At 39.6% G+C, this 18,714-nt stretch overlaps 1 protein-coding gene across 5 annotated transcripts in view; it reads right to left on the bottom strand.

Annotated features, from left to right (window-relative positions):
• THSD7B (thrombospondin type 1 domain containing 7B) overlaps window positions 1-18,714 on the bottom strand; it is a 799,570-nt gene that overhangs the window by 430,354 nt on the left and 350,502 nt on the right. For 4 of the 5 annotated variants that reach the window (XM_044768990.2, XM_044768984.2, XM_070507604.1 and 1 more), the window contains exons 6-7: window positions 12,575-12,730; window positions 587-784 (exon numbers count right to left, since the gene is read on the bottom strand). In XM_044768990.2, the coding sequence (XP_044624925.1) occupies window positions 587-784; window positions 12,575-12,730 (354 nt within the window). The remainder of the gene's footprint in view (window positions 1-586; window positions 785-12,574; window positions 12,731-18,714) is intronic. The other variant, XM_070507605.1, reaches the window with a different exon arrangement.

Genomic DNA, 18,714 nt, shown 5'->3' with positions numbered 1-18,714 from the left:
AGCGTGGTGATGAAGGAAAGACACCATTGTTAATAGTTTTGTAAATCTTGACAACTTATATTTAAAAGCAGTTCTTTAGAAATGTTGTCTTATGTCTAGAACTGATTCTGGTCTAATGTTACATAAATGAAAAGATATAGCTTAGTATTTTTTTTCTTTTTAACTTGGAGGGAGTTGCAGCCCTAGAATCTTTACAAGATAGTATTTGTTAATAATATATAAAAGCATGTTACATATCCACTTCAAAAGAGGCAAGTAAAACTTATTTTGCACTGATAAGTTGAAGACTACCCAGAGGATTTCTGTATTCTATTTGTATTGATAAATTAAAAACTCCAGAGAAATCTCTAGGTTCACTGTATTGCATTTAGGCATAATGAAATAGTGTTCTTTTGTCATGGAGTATGTGGCCCCATATTAAATCAAGCCAGCTTGTGTGCAGCAATGTGTCACTTGACTTAAACACAAATATTCAAGGATAGGAAGGACCATGTTTCCCTCCCTTGTGAAAATGACCTGGTGGAGAGTGGTGATGAGCCATCTGGCAGATATGACTTAACAGTCCTTGTGTTTCTTGGCATCATACCTTGGTCATTCTGGCAGACAGCCTTCAGGATGCGATGTCCCAGGCCACATTTTCCATGATCAGGGATACAGATCCCTTCAGATGCCAGCCATCGATAACACATTGGATCCTCACAGGGAACAGATTCCACCAAATGAGGGCAACGCCCTGCAGGCCCTGTGGATTCCATGAGGACATGGCGCTGTCTCATTCTAAAGCCTAGAAAGAGAAAAAGCAAAAGTTCCACAGGATTCCATCCTCATCCAGCAAAGGAAAAGGAACAGTAGCTAGGAAAGAGATAAAACTTTTATTTGAATAGCTATAGCTCTAAAGCATGTATTATTATGATGTGTTTTATTTTGTGGAGAATAGGAGGATAAGAAAAGGAAGGGAAAGAAACGGAAAGAACTAGAGCAGGAAATCTGTCTTCCAAGAGTTTACAACCTAGGAGCAGGAGAGACTAGACATAATCAGAAGGATAATAAGCAGCATATGTCTAATGGTATCAATAAACCAGTAAAAATAAATAAAGACTTACAGAAATAGCCTAAACATAGATAAATTCAGGTTTTGTTTTTGCTGTTGCTTTTGACATTCTCATTACTGTGTATTAAGTCGAAATACATGTATATGTCAGCATATCTATGGTGCCTGGACATTCACAGCTTCGTGCCCTGAGATTTCCAGGTCAGCCTGCCTTGTGAAGACAGTATCTTTGGACTGTACTCCCCACACTGGACAGATGTGGGTGTCTGGACTATTATTCAGTTAAAAAAAAAAAAATGAACTGTGAGACTAGGGCCCAAAGACCACCCATAATTAGAATATAAATGGACCTTACATGTTATAAGCTTACACAGTCACAATTTTAATGTCATAGGAGTCAAGCAGGTACAAATTGAGGGAAATGGGTTAACTATGGACTGTTGGGAGGGGTGAGGTCTGTGGCTAAATGGAGAATGTGTGCTTGCTCTAAAACGATTGGCTATTATGCAGATTCCATTGACTGTCGCCCTGAGGGAATGTGGACTCCCTGTTGTCAAATCTTTCAGTCTGGTTTAAGAAGCAAGAAATCCAAGTTATGTTTTATTATTATACGAAATCTCCCTGTTTTTAATGATGGAAACTAATTTACATTTAAAAAAAAAGTGAGTGAGAACTAGATAAAACCCTTCAGTCTGAGTTTTCAATTGCTGACCCTCATGATATATCACTTCTAAAGGCTATGCCTACCTTCCATGGATCTCATATTTTATATTCCATTCTTTAATATTGCAAATTCAACCAACAGATTTAATTCTTTTAATTCCTTTTTTTTAATGAAACCAATCTGATTGCATGGTAACATTTTAAGTAATTATTATTCATTTATTCCTTGGGGTAAGTAAAAGAAATAAGATACTTTGATAGGAAGATAGAGAGCATTCCAAGAATGAGAGTTAGATACCTCACCACTCTTCCTACAAGAGGAGGAGAGAAGGACAAGTTAGGGAGCACGAGAGGTAAAAAAAAGCCAGGTATATCTCTCTCCCAGTTTTGCCAGGGCCATGCCTATTTTCCCACCAATAGTACAAAATGAAAAGTTAGAAAGCTCAAGGTGTAGTGGGCAAAAGACTGGTTCCTCCTAAATAGCACAGCCAAGGAGGCAGAACAAACTGACACATGGTTTTAAGCCACAAGAGGGAGCCGAGCTTCCTTAGAATATTGCAGAGCTGGGCAAGTATTTTAGATAAAAAGTCATAAGTGTCTTATTTGGGTTTTCTTGGGCTTGGGTTAATCAATGACCTCCCTTTAAAAGAGACTCTTAGACTCTTACATAAGGATCAGCCACCTGTGGGAAGGCATCATTCAGTCAATCAGAGACCACGTTCTCAAGGCATTGAAAATATTAAGATCAAGGGTGATTAAAACAATAGATGGCTTCTGCCCTGCTTCCTATCTCCAAGTCTATATCATTACTTAGTCAAAATAGAACCTGTTGAAGGGCTCAGCTCCCTTCCTGGGCCACCTTGAGAAAAGATGCAGGAAACACACACACTTCTAAACTACACTTAATGAACATCCAACTGTAATGACCTCTGAACCCTTGCCGCCACACGACTTGGATGACCTCTATCCTTACACGGAATGCCCGTGTGCTGCTTATTTATTGTCTTATGTTTGTGGGTGTTTAGTTTATATCTTTGAGCAGGACACGGTACGGTTCTCCATGATTTACATTGTTTGACAACCTGCTCAAAAACTTCGCAGTCTTTACTGAGGAATTCTGGGTGTCCTATTACCAAGAGCTTAATGCCATTGAGGCGCATGTGCAGTTTTCCTCTGTAAATCAAGTTGCATCCGTCTCACCATAAATCTATAGATTACATCTCCTCAGTCAATAAATTCTCTCAGTCTTTCATTTGTGGTGCCCTTGTCCTGACTCTAACTAGGATCAAGTCACAGCACAAGCTCAGCATAAAACAAAAACCTTGGATTCTCTTGTTAGCACTTAACTTTAAGCACACTCTGGTGCTCATGCCTGTAATAGACAGCAGGCTTCCCCCAGGTGCTTCTGTTCTGAAAGATACACAACTGCCAAGTCCACAGTGGCTGGGGCCAAACAACCACTTACCTTCCTTTCCTAAATTCCATATTAATCAGATAGCATCATTCGGTAAACATTAACTGCCATATGTAGATCACTGTAATGTACTGAGGGAAGCCACAGAAGGAAGAGAAAACATAAATCAAATCTTCACAGAGCATATACTCCAAAAAGGGAAAAAAGGCACATGCATTAATTAATCACCGATCCTATACCAACACTGTGACAGCCACTTTACTTATATTACCCCAAATTAGTAAATCCTCAAAACTATTTCATCAGTTACTATTCTCATTTTACATATGTGAAAACTAAAGCTAGAAGATACTTTATTACTTCTGCAAAGGCACGTTACTGATTAAATGAATATGTATGAAATTCAGCCGAGGTCTTTCTGAGCCATTACCTCCTTACAAGAAAGGATTCAAGTCAGCTCTTGCGCAGATGTGTTCTTGCCCCGCTTAATGCAGTGAATCTAAAGGTACCACGGATCAGCTCCTTAAACTAAAGGTACACAGATTAGATAGTGGAATTTCAGCCACTGGATAGCAAAGAGTTATAATAATCACTTCCTGACCACAAATTCAGTTCACCTTTAGTGAAACTAATATTTGTAGGGTTTTATTTTTTTCTATGAGCCCAAGGATTTCGTATATATTTTACTGGTTTAGTGTATATTTTACTGGCGATCATTAGGAAACAGCAAATCGTGGGTCAGGGAGAGAAAAGGAAAGAAGCACAAACGGTAGAAGGGTTAATGTTCTTTAATTGAAGCCATGGGAAAGTTTAAGGAAGCTCAGGAGGGTAAATCCAGGTCTGACGACTGTATTTCTTCACGTTCTAGTGGCCCAAAGTGTCCACGTGAGCTTCCATGCAGCTATCCAGGGCCAACACTGTGTCCCTCCACCAACTCCACTGGGACAGGCTTGAAGCAGAGCCAGCAGGTTGACCACAGATGACAGACACTTATTCCATCTTAAGCATTCCTTTTGCTCCTCATCTCTGGCAGCCTTGGACATTGGGTAAAAACTCTGAGTCAAAGGACCTGAGCAGACTGAATCTCTGATTCCAACTCTCTAGAAATTGACCACTATTCCTGCAGGGGGTAACATTTTATAGTTTCATTACTTACACCCTGTTGTGAATATAGAAAATAAGAAGAAAGAATGATAAGGTAACCGTGAGCACGAGAACTCCCAATGCTTAGAATGAGAAGTAGGCATGGCCCCCACCAGCCCCAACACACACAGACACAGATAAAAAGAAAAAGAAAAAACTATTAGCGTATGTATTACTGTAGCCACCCCTTATCTGCAGTTTCACTTCCCGTGGTTTCAGTTGCCCATGGCCAACCGCGGTCTTAAAATACAGGCAGACCTCGTTTTATTGTGCTTCTCTTTACTGTGCTTTGCAGATACTGCATTTTTTACAAATTGAAGGTTTGTGGTAATCATGTGTCGAACAAGTCTGTCAGGGCTGAAGGCTCAGATGACGGTTAGCATTTTTTAGCAATAAAGTATTTTTTAAGGTATGTACATTTTTTTAGACATAATACTATCGTGTACACATAGACTACAGTATAGTGTAAACATAACTTTTATATGCACTGGGAAACCAAGACATTCATGTGACTTGCTTTATTGAGATATTTGCTTTATTGCAGAGGTCTGGACCAAACACGCAATATCTTCAAGGTATGCCTGTATTAAATGGAAAATTCTAAAAATAAAAACTTCATAGGTTTTAAATTGTGCACTGTTCTGTGTAGTGTAATGGAATCTCTTGCTGTCTCACTCCATCCCACCTGGGATGTGGAACATCCCATTGTCCAGTGTATCCACGCTGTATACACTGCTACCCACCTGTTAGTCACTTAGTAGCCATCTCAGTTATCAGAGAGACTGTGGTGGTATGGCAGTTCTTGTGTTCAAGTAACACTTATTTTACTTAATAATGGCCCCAAAATGCAAGAGTAGTGATACTGGCAATTAAGATATGCCAAAGAGAAGCCATCAAGGGCTTCCTTCAAGTGAAAGGTGAAAGTTCTCAACTTAATAAGGCAAGAAAAAAATCGTATGCTGAGGTTGCTAAGATCTGCAATAACTTTTATTACAGTATATTCTTATAATTACTCTATTTTATTAATCGTTTTTGTTCTTAGTCTCTTACTGTGCCTAATTTATAAGTTAAACTTTATTATAGGTATGTATACATAGGAAACAATGTGGTATATATGGGGTTCAGCACTATCCGCAGTTTCAGGCATCCACTGGGGCTGTTGGAAGATATTCCCCTTGGATAAAGGGGGGAATACTGTATCTGTGACAAAGCAAAATGATTTTCTAGACTTCTCATTAAAGGTACATCTATCGAGCAGGCAAGGATGGAAAATGGAAATTTTCCCCATTATTGTTATATAAGATCTAAAATATGTCACTATTTTCTTATTTTAGAGTGTTATCTAAATTGATTTGTTTCAGAGAATAAAAGACTATCTTTGTAAAGATAGCCATGGCTTCTCAGTTGCAAATGCCTTTTCCCATGGGGATTTTTAGGACTTTAGGCATGACGACTGGGGAAGGAGGGGATATTGTATTAGAGAAGGGAAGGAATTCCTAAACTCCTACCCTGAAGGAGTCATCAATTGTGACATTGTATCAGCAAGACTCCATTAGTTGCTCTTTAGAACAACTTCTGTGAGCAAGAGTGCCTTTCTATAATATGTCTGAAAAGGACAAGGATGTCATACAAATGTATGCCTATGTATCCAAAAGAATTTTTAAAAATGCATTACACCTATGTGTAGAGTTCAACCAAGGTTATTTCTCTTTCATATATCTCTAATTATAACTCTCTGGGAGTGTATCAAAGATAAAGCAATGAATGCTGAAACCTGATCCAATTTAAATTCCCCTGAAAGGCATCCCAGCTTCACTTGACAAGTACCAACCTGCCGAGTACTGTTCCCTTGTCCACCTGTCACAGACCTGATGGAAGGTGTGAAGACTGGATACAACGGCTGGTTTTCTAACGTACTGTGAATGGCTGACAGCCACGAGCCTTAGATGATTTCTGATTGAAAGGTGTTAGCCTAAGAATAACAGCCATATGAAGATAATTTCTGCAATAACTAATTTTTTCTATTAGATAATAGAACATTTATTGCTTTCCCACCCTTTCCTACTGTTGTTGGTTTTTTTTAATATGAAAAAAAGGAACATGCCAAAGCAGTAACACAGTGACTGGGACAAAGACCAGTGAGGAGACAAAAGTAATTATCTCCAACTTCCCTCATTTATTTTCTTGCTATTGTTGTTTGCTTGTTTTTTCCTCAAATTCTCCAACTTGTACAAATATATATATAAAACATCTAGGAAAGTATGAATATCCTAGATTTCTGCTTGGAGGTTCATTGCATTCTTTAGGGTAGGGAATTCAAATGTGAAGCTAAACACTCCAGTTTACAGCCCAGAGTTCGGTGATGTTTAATGCATTAGCCTGTGTACTCCAGCCTCCATGGAATTCTAAACTGCATTTAGTTGGCACCAGTGAGTGACTCTGGCTGGACCCATGGCAGGACCATGAGACAGCCCGAGATGGAGAGGATCTTGGACTTCATGCTCAGGAGTCAGTAGAAAGAACAAGAAGATTACTTACTGTCATCACAGCATGCTTAGACTCCTTGTAGGCACAGAACTACTTCCCTAGAGGGAAAACCCCATTCTTTATTCTTCCCAAAAGGGATTACAGGCAGGTGGTCTTGGCAGGCTTTAACAAGACCTTAAAAATCAAAATTCTCTCTGCTCTAGGGAAGCGTTTATAAAACAGCAAACTCCTGGACCTGAATGACAATCAGTGCAGCTTACACTCTCTCCTGTCTGTGCCTGCTTAGTGCCCAGAACAGGTCATTTAGCCCCAGTATGGGCCCTATAAAACAGACTAATTCTCATCAATCCCAGCATGCCCCTAAACTCTGCAAGAGGCTGTGGTAACAATTCAGGTAAGAAGTTCTTCTGTCTCCGCCCTTTCCTTCAGCCCCAGAGGCTGAGCCTCTCTTTGAAAAATTTATTGTTTGGGGCAAAAACACACATCCCAGTTACTGGGTACTCTCAAGCTATTCTTGGTACACCCTCCTTTTTCTCACACAACTGCAATCTACTTTCCCTCTCCTTCCAAAGGCAATACACTGGTGCTAAAATGCATCTCATACCTGAGGTCTTATCTCCTACATCAGCTCTATGATTGCCCCTCAAGGTTAATGGTTCCCATTAGCCAATGTGCACATGGGCAGAGAACTTCTCTGCAAACCCCAGGGCTGGACTTATCCCTTTCTTTAGGCTTTTAGAGGAAATCACTAAGGAAGCCTAGTGTTTGAAACGGCACTGGACTGAGAAGACAGGAACCCAGGTTCTTCATGTTGGCTTGGCCATTATTAAATCTCTATGGGATTTAGGACAAATTGCTTTACTTCTCTACACTTTAGTTTTGGCATTTTATTAAGTGTTGTATCCTTGCTGAGCCTAAATGCTGCTGCAAATTTGGGCAGTATATGGGTTTCCCAGGGCTCCCAAAACAAAGTACCACACTCTGGGTGAGCTAAAGCAACAGAAATGTATTGTCTCACAGTTCTGGAGGCTAGAGGCCCCAAATCAAGGAGTCAGTAGACCCATGCACCCCTGAAGGCTCTAGGGAAGGGTCGCCTCCATGTTGCTCTCCTAGCCTCAGTGGTTGTAGGAAATCCTTGGCATTCCTTGGCTCGCAGAGGCACTACTCTAACATCTGCCTCTGTCTTCACATGGCCTTCTCCTTGTGTCTTCTGTGTCTCTGTATCTTCACATGGCACTCTCCTCTGGTGTATCTCTGGGTCCAAACTCCCCTCTTTGTATAAGGCATCAGTTATTAGAACAGGGCTGACCCCAATCCAATAAGACCTCATCTTAACTTCATTACATCTGCATTAACTCTATTTTCAGATAAGGTCATATTCACACGTACTGGGGATTAGGATTGAACACATCTTTTCAGAGGGCACAATTCATCCCACAAGAGGTGATATCCAGTGAATGTTGAACTAGGGTGTATTTTAAAGAGTTGACTTATACAATAGGGGTATAGGGGCCAATGAAGAAAGTTTGGAGATAAAAGCATCTTGGACAAATGGGGCAAATGGAGGAGGTGGAATGTTGTGAGTTTCCCAGCTAAATTCCATGGACTAGTTCTGAGTTATGTGGAAAAGGAAGACTGAAATAAAAGTTGAAAGCAGTTTTTCACAAAGGGTTTTGTGAAAATTTGGCTCAAGTGAGAAAAATTGCAGCAGAGAATTAGGAAAAGGAACATTCTCTGAATTGCTGTAGGGGGTCTATGGCACAGAATAAAGAGGACAAAGCATTTAATAAATATCTACTAAGTCTGACCCCAGCATCGCTTCTACCTTTTGTACTATCAGCACCTCACATTTCCTTGAGGGAGTCGCCCCTCCCCTACTCTCAATCTGTGATGCTTAGATGGAGCTGTCCCTTCAGTGGTGGTCACATGCCTAGAACCTGGCTACTTCAGCCCCACATCCCTCAGAGTAACTGGGTCAGGGATGAGCACATGACACAAAGCAGCCAATGAGATTCAATTGCAAGAATCTTTCTGGAACTATTAATAAAGACATTTCTTTCTATTTTATCTACTATTTAAAATGAAAATTATCTCTTTTTCTTGTGGTGAGAATTTTTAAGATTTACTTCTCTTCAAGTATACAATACAGTATTGTTAACTGTAGTCACCACACTGCACATTAGATTCTCAGAACTTATTCATCATATAATTGGAAGTTCGTACCGTTTGATTGATATCTGCCCATTTTCCCCACCCTCTAGCCCCTGGCAACCATTACTCTACTCTTTGTTACCAGGAGTTTTTAGAATCCATATATAAGTGTGATCATCCATTATTTGTCTTTCTCTGACTTATTTCATTTTGTATAGTGCCCTCAAGGTTCATCTATGTTGTCACAAATGGCAGAATTTCCTTTTTATGGCTGAATAATATTCCATTATATATATTATATAATATTATATGTAATATATAAATACCACTAATATAATAATATATTATAAATATATATAATGTTCTATATAATATTTATATATATTTATAATGGAATTATATATTGAAATTATATATATATATATATATATATAATGGGATACATATATACATTTATCACATTTTCTCTATCCATTCATCAATTGACAGACACTTAGGTTGTTTCCACGTCTTGACTGTTGTGAAGAACGCTGCAATGAACACGTGGTACAGGGAGAGTAGATCTTTACAGTGAGTAAAGCTCTCACCACACACACACACACACACACACAAAAGGTAACTAGGTGAAGTGATGGATGTGTTAACTAACCTTATTGTGGTAAATACTTCACCATATACATATGTATATCAAATCACCACATTGTGTACCTTAAAACAACACAATTTTACATGTCAATAAAGCTGGAAATTATATCTCAATAGAGCTTGAAAAAGCTGACCATAAAAAATAAGATATCATCTTTTATAAGATACCATGTTGATTTTATTACAATATTTTGGAGAAAAAGATACCTCTACATAAAACATACTTATTGATCTTGTGACACAGATCTAGAAACCTAAAACATGTAAAAAAGAGTGGATCTAAGAATCAAGGAAACAGAATTTTTAGCTTCATTCTCCAATTTGTGATTTGCAGACCGTGTTGAGGTTAACTTGTCTCTGAAAGCTTAGATAAATTGAAAGACATTCACGATCTGCCCTACTGAAATCATAAACAGTTTTATGCACTTGAGGTTAGATTATTAGGATGAGATTAGGGGTGCCTAATTTTTTGTTTTGTTTTAAATCAGATGTTAGTTGGATAAAATAATGCTTGAATATTTCCTCCAAAGAAACAGAAAACAATTAACTATATTACTGAAATGATTTAGAACAACATCTCATACTAGAATTTTTGTTAACAAACTTTAAGAAATAGATGTTTCAAATCAAAACATTACAGAAATTTGTTGTTGCCTTGTAATCCATCAGCCTGGGACATGAATAATCACTGAAAGGCAGATGCTAACTGGAACTAAATCTACTAACAAGACGGATATGCAAAATTTAACAGTTGAAAAAAAAGAGAAAATTAACGCTGGTCTCTACTTCATAGAGAAGGTCTGCCCTAAACTGAATCTAATACAGAGAGAAGGAGAACTAAGAGATGGAGAGAGAAAATTGCAAGTGGAAAGAGAACACAATAGAATAGAAGATGGTAGAAACAGAAGATTATAAACAGAAAGAGAACGAATGAGACAGACTGAGACCTGTTGACCTCATTGATACTTTTGTGTGCGGCCCTACCTTCCTTTCAATTTTTAGCTAGATGAGCTAATAAATTCCCTTCTTTAAGCTTATGCCAGTTTAAATTGGGTTTCTGTCACTTCTTGCCAAAACTGTCCCAAATAATATAAGGCCTATTTGACCTGGTGTGGGTTCTACAGCTTTGAAAGCAAAGGAATTCAGTGTTCAATGCAGGAAAGTTGTGCCAATACGGACAGCCATGGCCACAGCAGCTGGGGGAGCCTAAGTGTGACCTCAAATGACTAGACAGCAAACTTAAAACAGATTGGCACAGGTTGAACATAAGAGGACTGGTTCTAATAACACATAAGTCACCCTGACGAGTCACATATGCAACTACAAGAGACTTAAAGGGTCCAATTATACATGTGTGGATCACAAGACCACAAATTATGGGTATTAGTATTAATGGGGACTTATTTGTACACATAAGCTGAAGAGGCTTGGGGAATAATCTAGTAACATGTCTAATAAATGAGTAGCATGAGCTATACCCCTCCTATACCGCCCACCTGCTCCAGGTTCCATTGAAATCCAGATTTCAGATTTCAATTGTTTGATAAAAAAATTAAAGTCAGCTTCTTCCTGCCCTAGATTCAACGTACATCCTCCTCTTCTGCCTTAGAACAAAAGAATCAGAATAAAGAGAAAAGTCCAGGGATGTGAGTGTGTGAAACTGGGCATGCACATGTGTGCATGTGTGCATTCTGGGGAATTCTGAAATGTGAGTTTTCTTTTCTTTTTTTTTTTTTTTGAGGAAGATTAGCCCTGAGCTAACTACTGCCAATCTTCCTCTTTTTGCGGAGGAAGACTGGCCCTGAGCCAACATCCATGCCCATCTTCCTCTATTTTTTTTTTTTTAAAGATTTTATTTTTTCCTTTTTCTCCCCAAAGCCCCCCAGTACATAGTTGTATATTCTTCGTTGTGGGTCCTTCTAGTTGTGGCATGTGGGACGCTGCCTCAGCGTGGTCTGATGAGCAGTGCCATGTCCGCGCCCAGGATTCGAACCAACGAAACACTGGGCCGCCTGCAGCGGAGCGCGTGAACTTAACCACTCAGCCACGGGGCCAGCGCCCCATCTTCCTCTATTTTATACGTGGGACGCCTACCACAGCATGGCTTTTCCCAACCAGTGCCATGTCCACACTCAGGATCCGAATCGGCAAACCCCAGGCCACTGAGAAGCAGAATGTGCAAACTTAAGTGCTTCGCCCCCAGGCCGGCCTGAAATGTGAGTTTTCAAGTGGATGCAGAATTAAGCTGAGAGCACCAGTTTTGGTGCATCAAGTGCTTGGCTTTGTATTTTTTCTTTGCATGTGATAACTAGGATTAGTGATTAGCAAACACAACCTAACTTCTGGAATGTCCTTGGATCTCATTTCTCTCAGTAAAGAGAATATTTCTTTTTAGTACTGCCATTTAAGGGAAGATAATATCAATACAAACTGAAGTGTCAATGAAAGAGAAGTCAAGATGTCACCAAAAAAAGAACTTATGAAGATAGAGATGTGTCTATAGCAGCCAACTAAAGAAAACAAGACTCCAGAGGTCTATAAAATTCAACAAGCGCATAAAGTTTGAAGAATTCATGTTAAGCCTGAGGAAAACATCAAAAAGTAAACAACATACATAAATGCCCCTCGTAAAAATCCAAAATATAACATCAAATCCAGCATGTGGAAATCTGAAAATAAAGGGAGATAGCAAAACAGTTGTTTCCTGATGTGTTTACAGAAATCAGGTCTAATATCCTCAGTGTAACCATACATATAGGAAACAATAAGTTCTACCATTTTTGAGTAATAGTTACTTCACCAGCCATGAGCCAATTGGAAGGTCAATCAAGGTCAGATTCTGTGCTCTACAGAAACATCCCCAGTGGCCTCCCTAATAACTGAATGCTATCAGGCTTGAGCCAGTTATCTAAATTTTACAAACAAGTACTGTCTTAAGCAGGCTTAATCAGCTACTTAGCTACCAGAATAAATGTGTGTACACTGGAAATAAATGAAGCACACGCAAACAGGGCACTCACCTTTTCTCCCCTGAGGATCGTGGCAGTTCTCATGGACACACAGGCCCCAGGCTGACCAGGAAGATACTATACAGTCTGTAGAGCAAGGGATATTGCAGAGCTGAGAGGCTGATGGGGCAGGTCCCAAACACAATGTCTTTTCCACAGGTCTAGAGACTGAAGGACAAAAAGAATAATGGCCCATGTCACATTCTTCCGACATCCCTAAAATTGTTCTGTGTTTATTTGTGTGCCTGCCTTGCCCACCTCAGCTTTATGGTTGAAAAGAGTAAATGCAAACAAAACATCAACACTCTCCAATATTGGTTGCTTAGCTCCACAGTATTAGTATTTTGGGTGAGGAAAAGCAAAAAACACAGTGACAAAGGGTATGCACCTGAGTTTCCTGCTTCACAGAGTATTCCCTGGGAATTCAAGAGAGGACTGGAAACACAGATACAAATTATCTAGAGTTATGACTTAAAAAAAAATTAAATGGCTTTGTGAAGTTTCAAGATGAGTCTATCTTGACTATATAAATGACTGGGTTGCTGTGGAAAAATCAAAATCGAATCCCTGAGGTGGGATGTTTAGCATAACCAATCTACTGCTGTTACTCCCCTGAGGGGTGGAGCTCGTGAAGACACAGAAGAATAATGCTTCTTGGAATGAGAAGAAAATCAAGATCTGTGACTGCAGAATTACCCCCTGGAAGTCAGTTTCATTAGTAAGGCTACCCAAAGGCACAAGAGTGTCTGAGGAGCTATGGAGAATGCCAAACTAGGAGCCCTCCAGCTCTCCTGTAGTTCTGTAGCCAGAGCACACCCAGAACTGAGTCACTTCAGGATGCAGTAACTATCTGTCCATCAGCGTCATTCACCAAGTGTCCGATCTATGCAGACCTATTCTGGGCACCATGAAATTACACAGACGAAGGAGAAGACAAGATCCTGATCCTTGTGGAGTTCATAATATAATAGGAGCTGGGAGAGCAATACCTGAAAATGACACAATAAAAGAACAGCTACATGCAAAACTACACTTGCATAGAGTGACCTCACGCTAAGAAGGTTTTGCAGCAATTCAGAGCTTGTGAGAAAACGGTTTAAGTTCAGACAGTTTTATCTCATGGACTGGCTTATACTATTGTCTAAATATTTTCTCTCTGTCATTTTCATCAGTTAAGCAGATTAGAAATGCTTCAAAGGCAGAGAGTGGTGTGAGAGGATTGGGAGATGAACCACACCATCTACTTTGCTGCCTCCCTCTTTGCATAAGAAGTGAGCTAAATCCGGGAAAGTTGGCAATGCATCGCCTCTCTGACCAGCACAACTTTGAACCTAAACCAAAACAAGAGCAAAATTTAAAAAAAAAAAATACTGTCATGAATAAGTTGTAATCCCTGGGGGAAACAGTGTTTGTAATGAACAATGAGGCAGCTTGAGGTGATTATTCCAGTAAGTAAGGAAAAAAAAATGTTTTGTTTGCAACTAATTCTTTTACAGTTTACCAAAAATTTGAACTGACTTAAAACAAAAGGGAGGGGCAAAGCAAGATTGTCAAAGATCACAAGCCAAGTGGAGGAGACAGGGAAAGGAAGAGAGAGCAGATATTGGGGTAATGGAAAGGGTTGCCTGAGGAGAGGAGGTAATCAGACAGAGATTGTGCTGGCGATGACAACAGTGAAATGGGGAAGTTGGGGTGACCAAGACTGAGGATGTGCCTAAGAGACTGATGAGCCAGCTGTAGAGAAGAACCTGTGAGATGAGGAAGGGGTCTGTGATCCTTCCCTAGAAGTAAGCAAGGGAAGATGCGTGGCACAGCCACTCCCTGAGTACATCGTGCATTCATTCCACAACCACTGAGTACCCACTCTAAATCAGGCCCTCTTGGATGATGTCTGCTTTCAAGGAGTTCTCAGTCGAGAAGGGAAAGTCAAGTAGTACATTAACAAAATTGATGGAAAGAGATGCTTCAGAGCATTGTGTAAGTAGAGAGCTGTATAGCCAGAGATCTTAAGGCAGACGTGTGTTTAGGTCTGGGCCCATGCCTGTGAGCGCGTGTTCTCACAAATCCAGACTTTAGGTCCAAAAACAAAACCTCAGTAATGATGGGAAAGAAAGTGGGGTATATAAACTGATTCATCTAGGTATTTAATAAACATTTATAGCAAATGCCAGGCACTGGTTACAAACATCAATTTATTTAACTTGCGTAACTTTGAGAGACATACTATTATTATCCCTAGTTAAAAAATGGGGAAACTGAGACACAGAAATGTTTACTCACTTGCCCACATTCCCAATTAGTCAGCAGCAGAGCTGGGATTTTGGATCAAGGCTGTCTGGCTCCAGAGTCTGTCTCTTAACCACTGCATTACATGGCCTCGTCATCGGTCATTCAGCCTACATCGATAAGAACCTACCATGTGGTAACATTGTGTTAGATGCTGAAGCCAGAATAGTGAATAAAACAAATAAGGATCCTGCCTTCATGGAGCCCATATTCCAGTGTGAGCTGATACTAATCATACATGAGTCCATGAGCCCCAACAACAAGACTGGAAAGGCCTTACTGCTCCTTCCTTTCCTTTGTCACGGATGTGTCCCTGAACACCAGACAGACCTTCAGTGTCTGATGAGCAATGCTGAGAAGACACCACAAACCTCTCAGCTCCAAGACCTAGTAGACACTTGCTGCCACAACCTCTATACTTCAGGTTGAGCCCTGCAATTGAAACTAGTCAATACCTCAGCCAATGCCCAGGTACACAGTAGGCCTGTGCTAAATTTAGTAAGAAGCTCCAGAATGTCTAAGCAGGAAAGGCTTCAGGTTAGCAGCGCAGTTGGAAAGAGACTAGAGAATTTGTCCTGAAGTTGTGTTTGTCAAGAACACTGTGTTTACACAAATATGATGTTTATTTGGCTTATTTTTGGAGGGCTGCTGAAGATTATTGGGAAGTGTCAGGTTAAGCCCCCAGAGATCCCCTCGATAAACACCTGTCAACTGGTTGACTATTGGACTGCAGGGCTAATGGTACTGCTGAGATTTGGAAGTAGGGAGGGATGTGGTGTACTGGAGAAGGACAGGGAGGGATTTCCCTGGGGACTACTAAGAGACATAACTGAAGGCCCAGGAGTGGGAATGAAGCCATTTGTCACAGCACTCATGCCTCTTCAGCACCTGCTGCTTTGACGGACAGTAGATCTTAATCCATATCAATAAATTCTTCTAGTCCCAGGTGACATGTCTAAGATGCTTCATTTAGGCATTGAATCAATGTGCTCAGGTCAAACTCTCTCTCTGTCAGACCCCCTGGGCTACATTTGCTCCAGAAATAAATCATGAGTAAGTCACAAAGCACTTACCAGCTTCAGACCACTTAGATAGTCATCTCCTGGAAAGTAGTGAACACAGGCTATTTCTACGCCTATTGACTGTTAGAGCTAGATGGGAGCTTTAGAGCTAATTTAGTCTAATTCATCAATTTTACTGAAAAACTGAGCTCCAAAGACCTTAGGTAGTTTCTCTATGTTCACTCTGCAAGTCCAGGGCACAGAAAGATTTGAGACTTGTCCCAGGTGACTTACTCCCCTCCACCTGTCCCTCTTGGTTTTCCTTCCATGGAATGAAGACATCAGAAAGGAAAGACGAGGTTGTTTGTACCAAGGATATTTTGTTTATGAATCATAGTGACCAGAACTGAAGACAGTCAGTAACATGACAGATGCAAGGTATCCATAAAGGCTGCAGGCTCAACTGAACCCTTTAAACAAAATCCAAATCCTCCTCTCTTTCACTGCTACTTCAAGACCCCTCCAAACCCCTTCTCAGACCTCCCTCACCAAGTAGAAGGTCGTAAGACCAAAATTTACTCCACTTCAAACAACTATTTAATTTTTTCATATGTGGCTGTTCACGTTGTAATAAAATATCTTGCAGGTTGACGGGGGGTGGGGGGGAGTCATGACCTGGGCCACCTGGAACTGGATGGTCTGTGCAGTTTCCTCTTTACGGAGCCGCCATTTCTTCTTGGCCAAACTCCACTGGTTATGTTTCTAAGAAGAATTGCTGCTTTTCTACTCACCTGCACTCCTCTCTCTGAATCTACAGACTGAAATGGCTGTATTTCTATTTACTAACTCTGTCTTCTCTAATGCAATGAATCCCCGTTCTAACCAGCGCATTTACTGAGTGCGGGGCTGTGCTTGTCCCACTTTTTCAGGCTGTCTTTTAGACCATGCCACCTTGAAGTCTTCTGCCATTCCTGCGTTGACCAGTTCCCTGGACTAGATACACAATAATCCAAGGTCTTAGAGGATATTTAGGTTTTTAGGGAGTGATGATAGTCCCTGTAGAGACCTTTCACGGTCACAAAGTGTTAAAGAGCCAAAATAACTTACATCTTGGATAAATTGAGATTGCTACACAGCAGTACCTGTCTAAATGCTAGGGAATATATTATAGTATTCTAAGTGATCGTACATATGCAATAGTCATTAATACTCTGGATATTTTGGTGCCTAACCTGGAATTTTTCATTTGCAATAAGTAATTATTAAATTGACCTGCTTTACAAGAAACGTGGAAGTCTGCTACTCATGATTGCAAAGTTGCCTTAAATAATGAATTACTCCATGAACAGAATATTAATTAGCAAAGGGAAAAATATGCTGGGTAGGTAATATGTTTAATGTTAAAAAAAACTGTTCTTAATTCTAGAAATGTACAATGTTCATGATTTTCCTTAATGACAAGTTGATTTCAGATGAGCATACGAATTCAATCAAAATGAATTGTAATTAAGAAGAAAAATGCCTGTTGTGATCGTTGCATGTGACTACCATTGTAAAAAAAAATGAGTACTTTCACATTTTTTCCTTTGAAAGGAAATCAAGCTCTAATCCAAACTAATTTGAATTAACACAGAAATAAGTTGGCAAAGATCCACTAAGACTACATTCTCCCTCACCTCTATTGATGGCCATTTTGTAAGACCTAAATTTCAATATCTTTTAATGCCTCAAAAAGAAATTAAACTGAAATTGAAGTATAATATTTAATTAATCATAATTAATAACCAGGCATTCCTCCCTCGTTCATAAAAAAATGAGTTATATTTGCTTAAAGGAAAAAGAGTTATCACAGGAGTCAATGGCATTTTCGTGTTTTTTAATATACCTGTTATTGGATGGAAAATCAAGTCAGTCTTTCAAGATTCAGAAAGTGTTTGAGGCAATTCTGCCATGGCATAATTGAGCTCACCTTTCCCTCTGGAAAGAAAGACGTATTTTGAAGATGGTCAAGGATAGTCACAAGATATTGATTTTTTTCTAGTATTTTCAAAGAGGTGAAGATAAAAAGAAAGTAAAGATGATGTTTCTTCCTGGGAACTCCTAAAACCTGGCTTATTTTGCCTGCTTTCTATCTTAGAAATACCTGAGGACTACTGCAAATAACATGTTCCATCTTCAGCTCATTTTACATGAGATATTTGACTTCCACAATGACATCAACTTTCACAAAGAAGTGAGACAAAGAAGTTATATTCATTTCAATTTTCCAAATCAAATGCAGGCACTGTAAACCCCAAAGGGAATTCTCACTCAAAACTCAGGATCCCCTCCCTCCAGGAGCTTTCCAAGAAACAGCCATGATGGAAACAGCAATTGCTAAGATTTAATTCAAAACTAATGAAAGAGCCTACTTATGTAAAAATGCTGCTTTCTAAATGATTTTTGAGAAACAATATTGCCTCTGACATATTCATTTAGGGAGTATACTGACTTGGCAGAAATCCAATCCACATTACTGCTAAAATAAATAGGTTTCTTCTACAGACTGAAGGAGTCAAATGGTTGAAGGGGAAAGATAAATAATATTACAGTTTTAACCAGAAAGCTATTTTCCTTCAAGAAGCTCCATGTATTATTTCAATTGTCTTTTGCACTGGGATTTGCAAAATAATGCATCATTCTTTTAACTTGGTGGATAGAATAAAAGAAAATCTGTCTTCCAGCACTTATAGGCAGCCTAAAGAATTAAATCACATCTCATTGTATTATACCTAATAAAGCTTAATTTTAGCCATATTGTGACTCTCCTGGCAAAGTACCATGCAAACAATTTGGCAGGAGGATGCGTGTGTACAGTGAATTTAG

This window comes from Equus asinus, chromosome 4 (assembly GCF_041296235.1).
Source record: "Equus asinus isolate D_3611 breed Donkey chromosome 4, EquAss-T2T_v2, whole genome shotgun sequence".
Taxonomy (NCBI): domain Eukaryota; kingdom Metazoa; phylum Chordata; class Mammalia; order Perissodactyla; family Equidae; genus Equus; species Equus asinus.
This window is presented reverse-complemented; position numbering and strand designations above follow the sequence as displayed.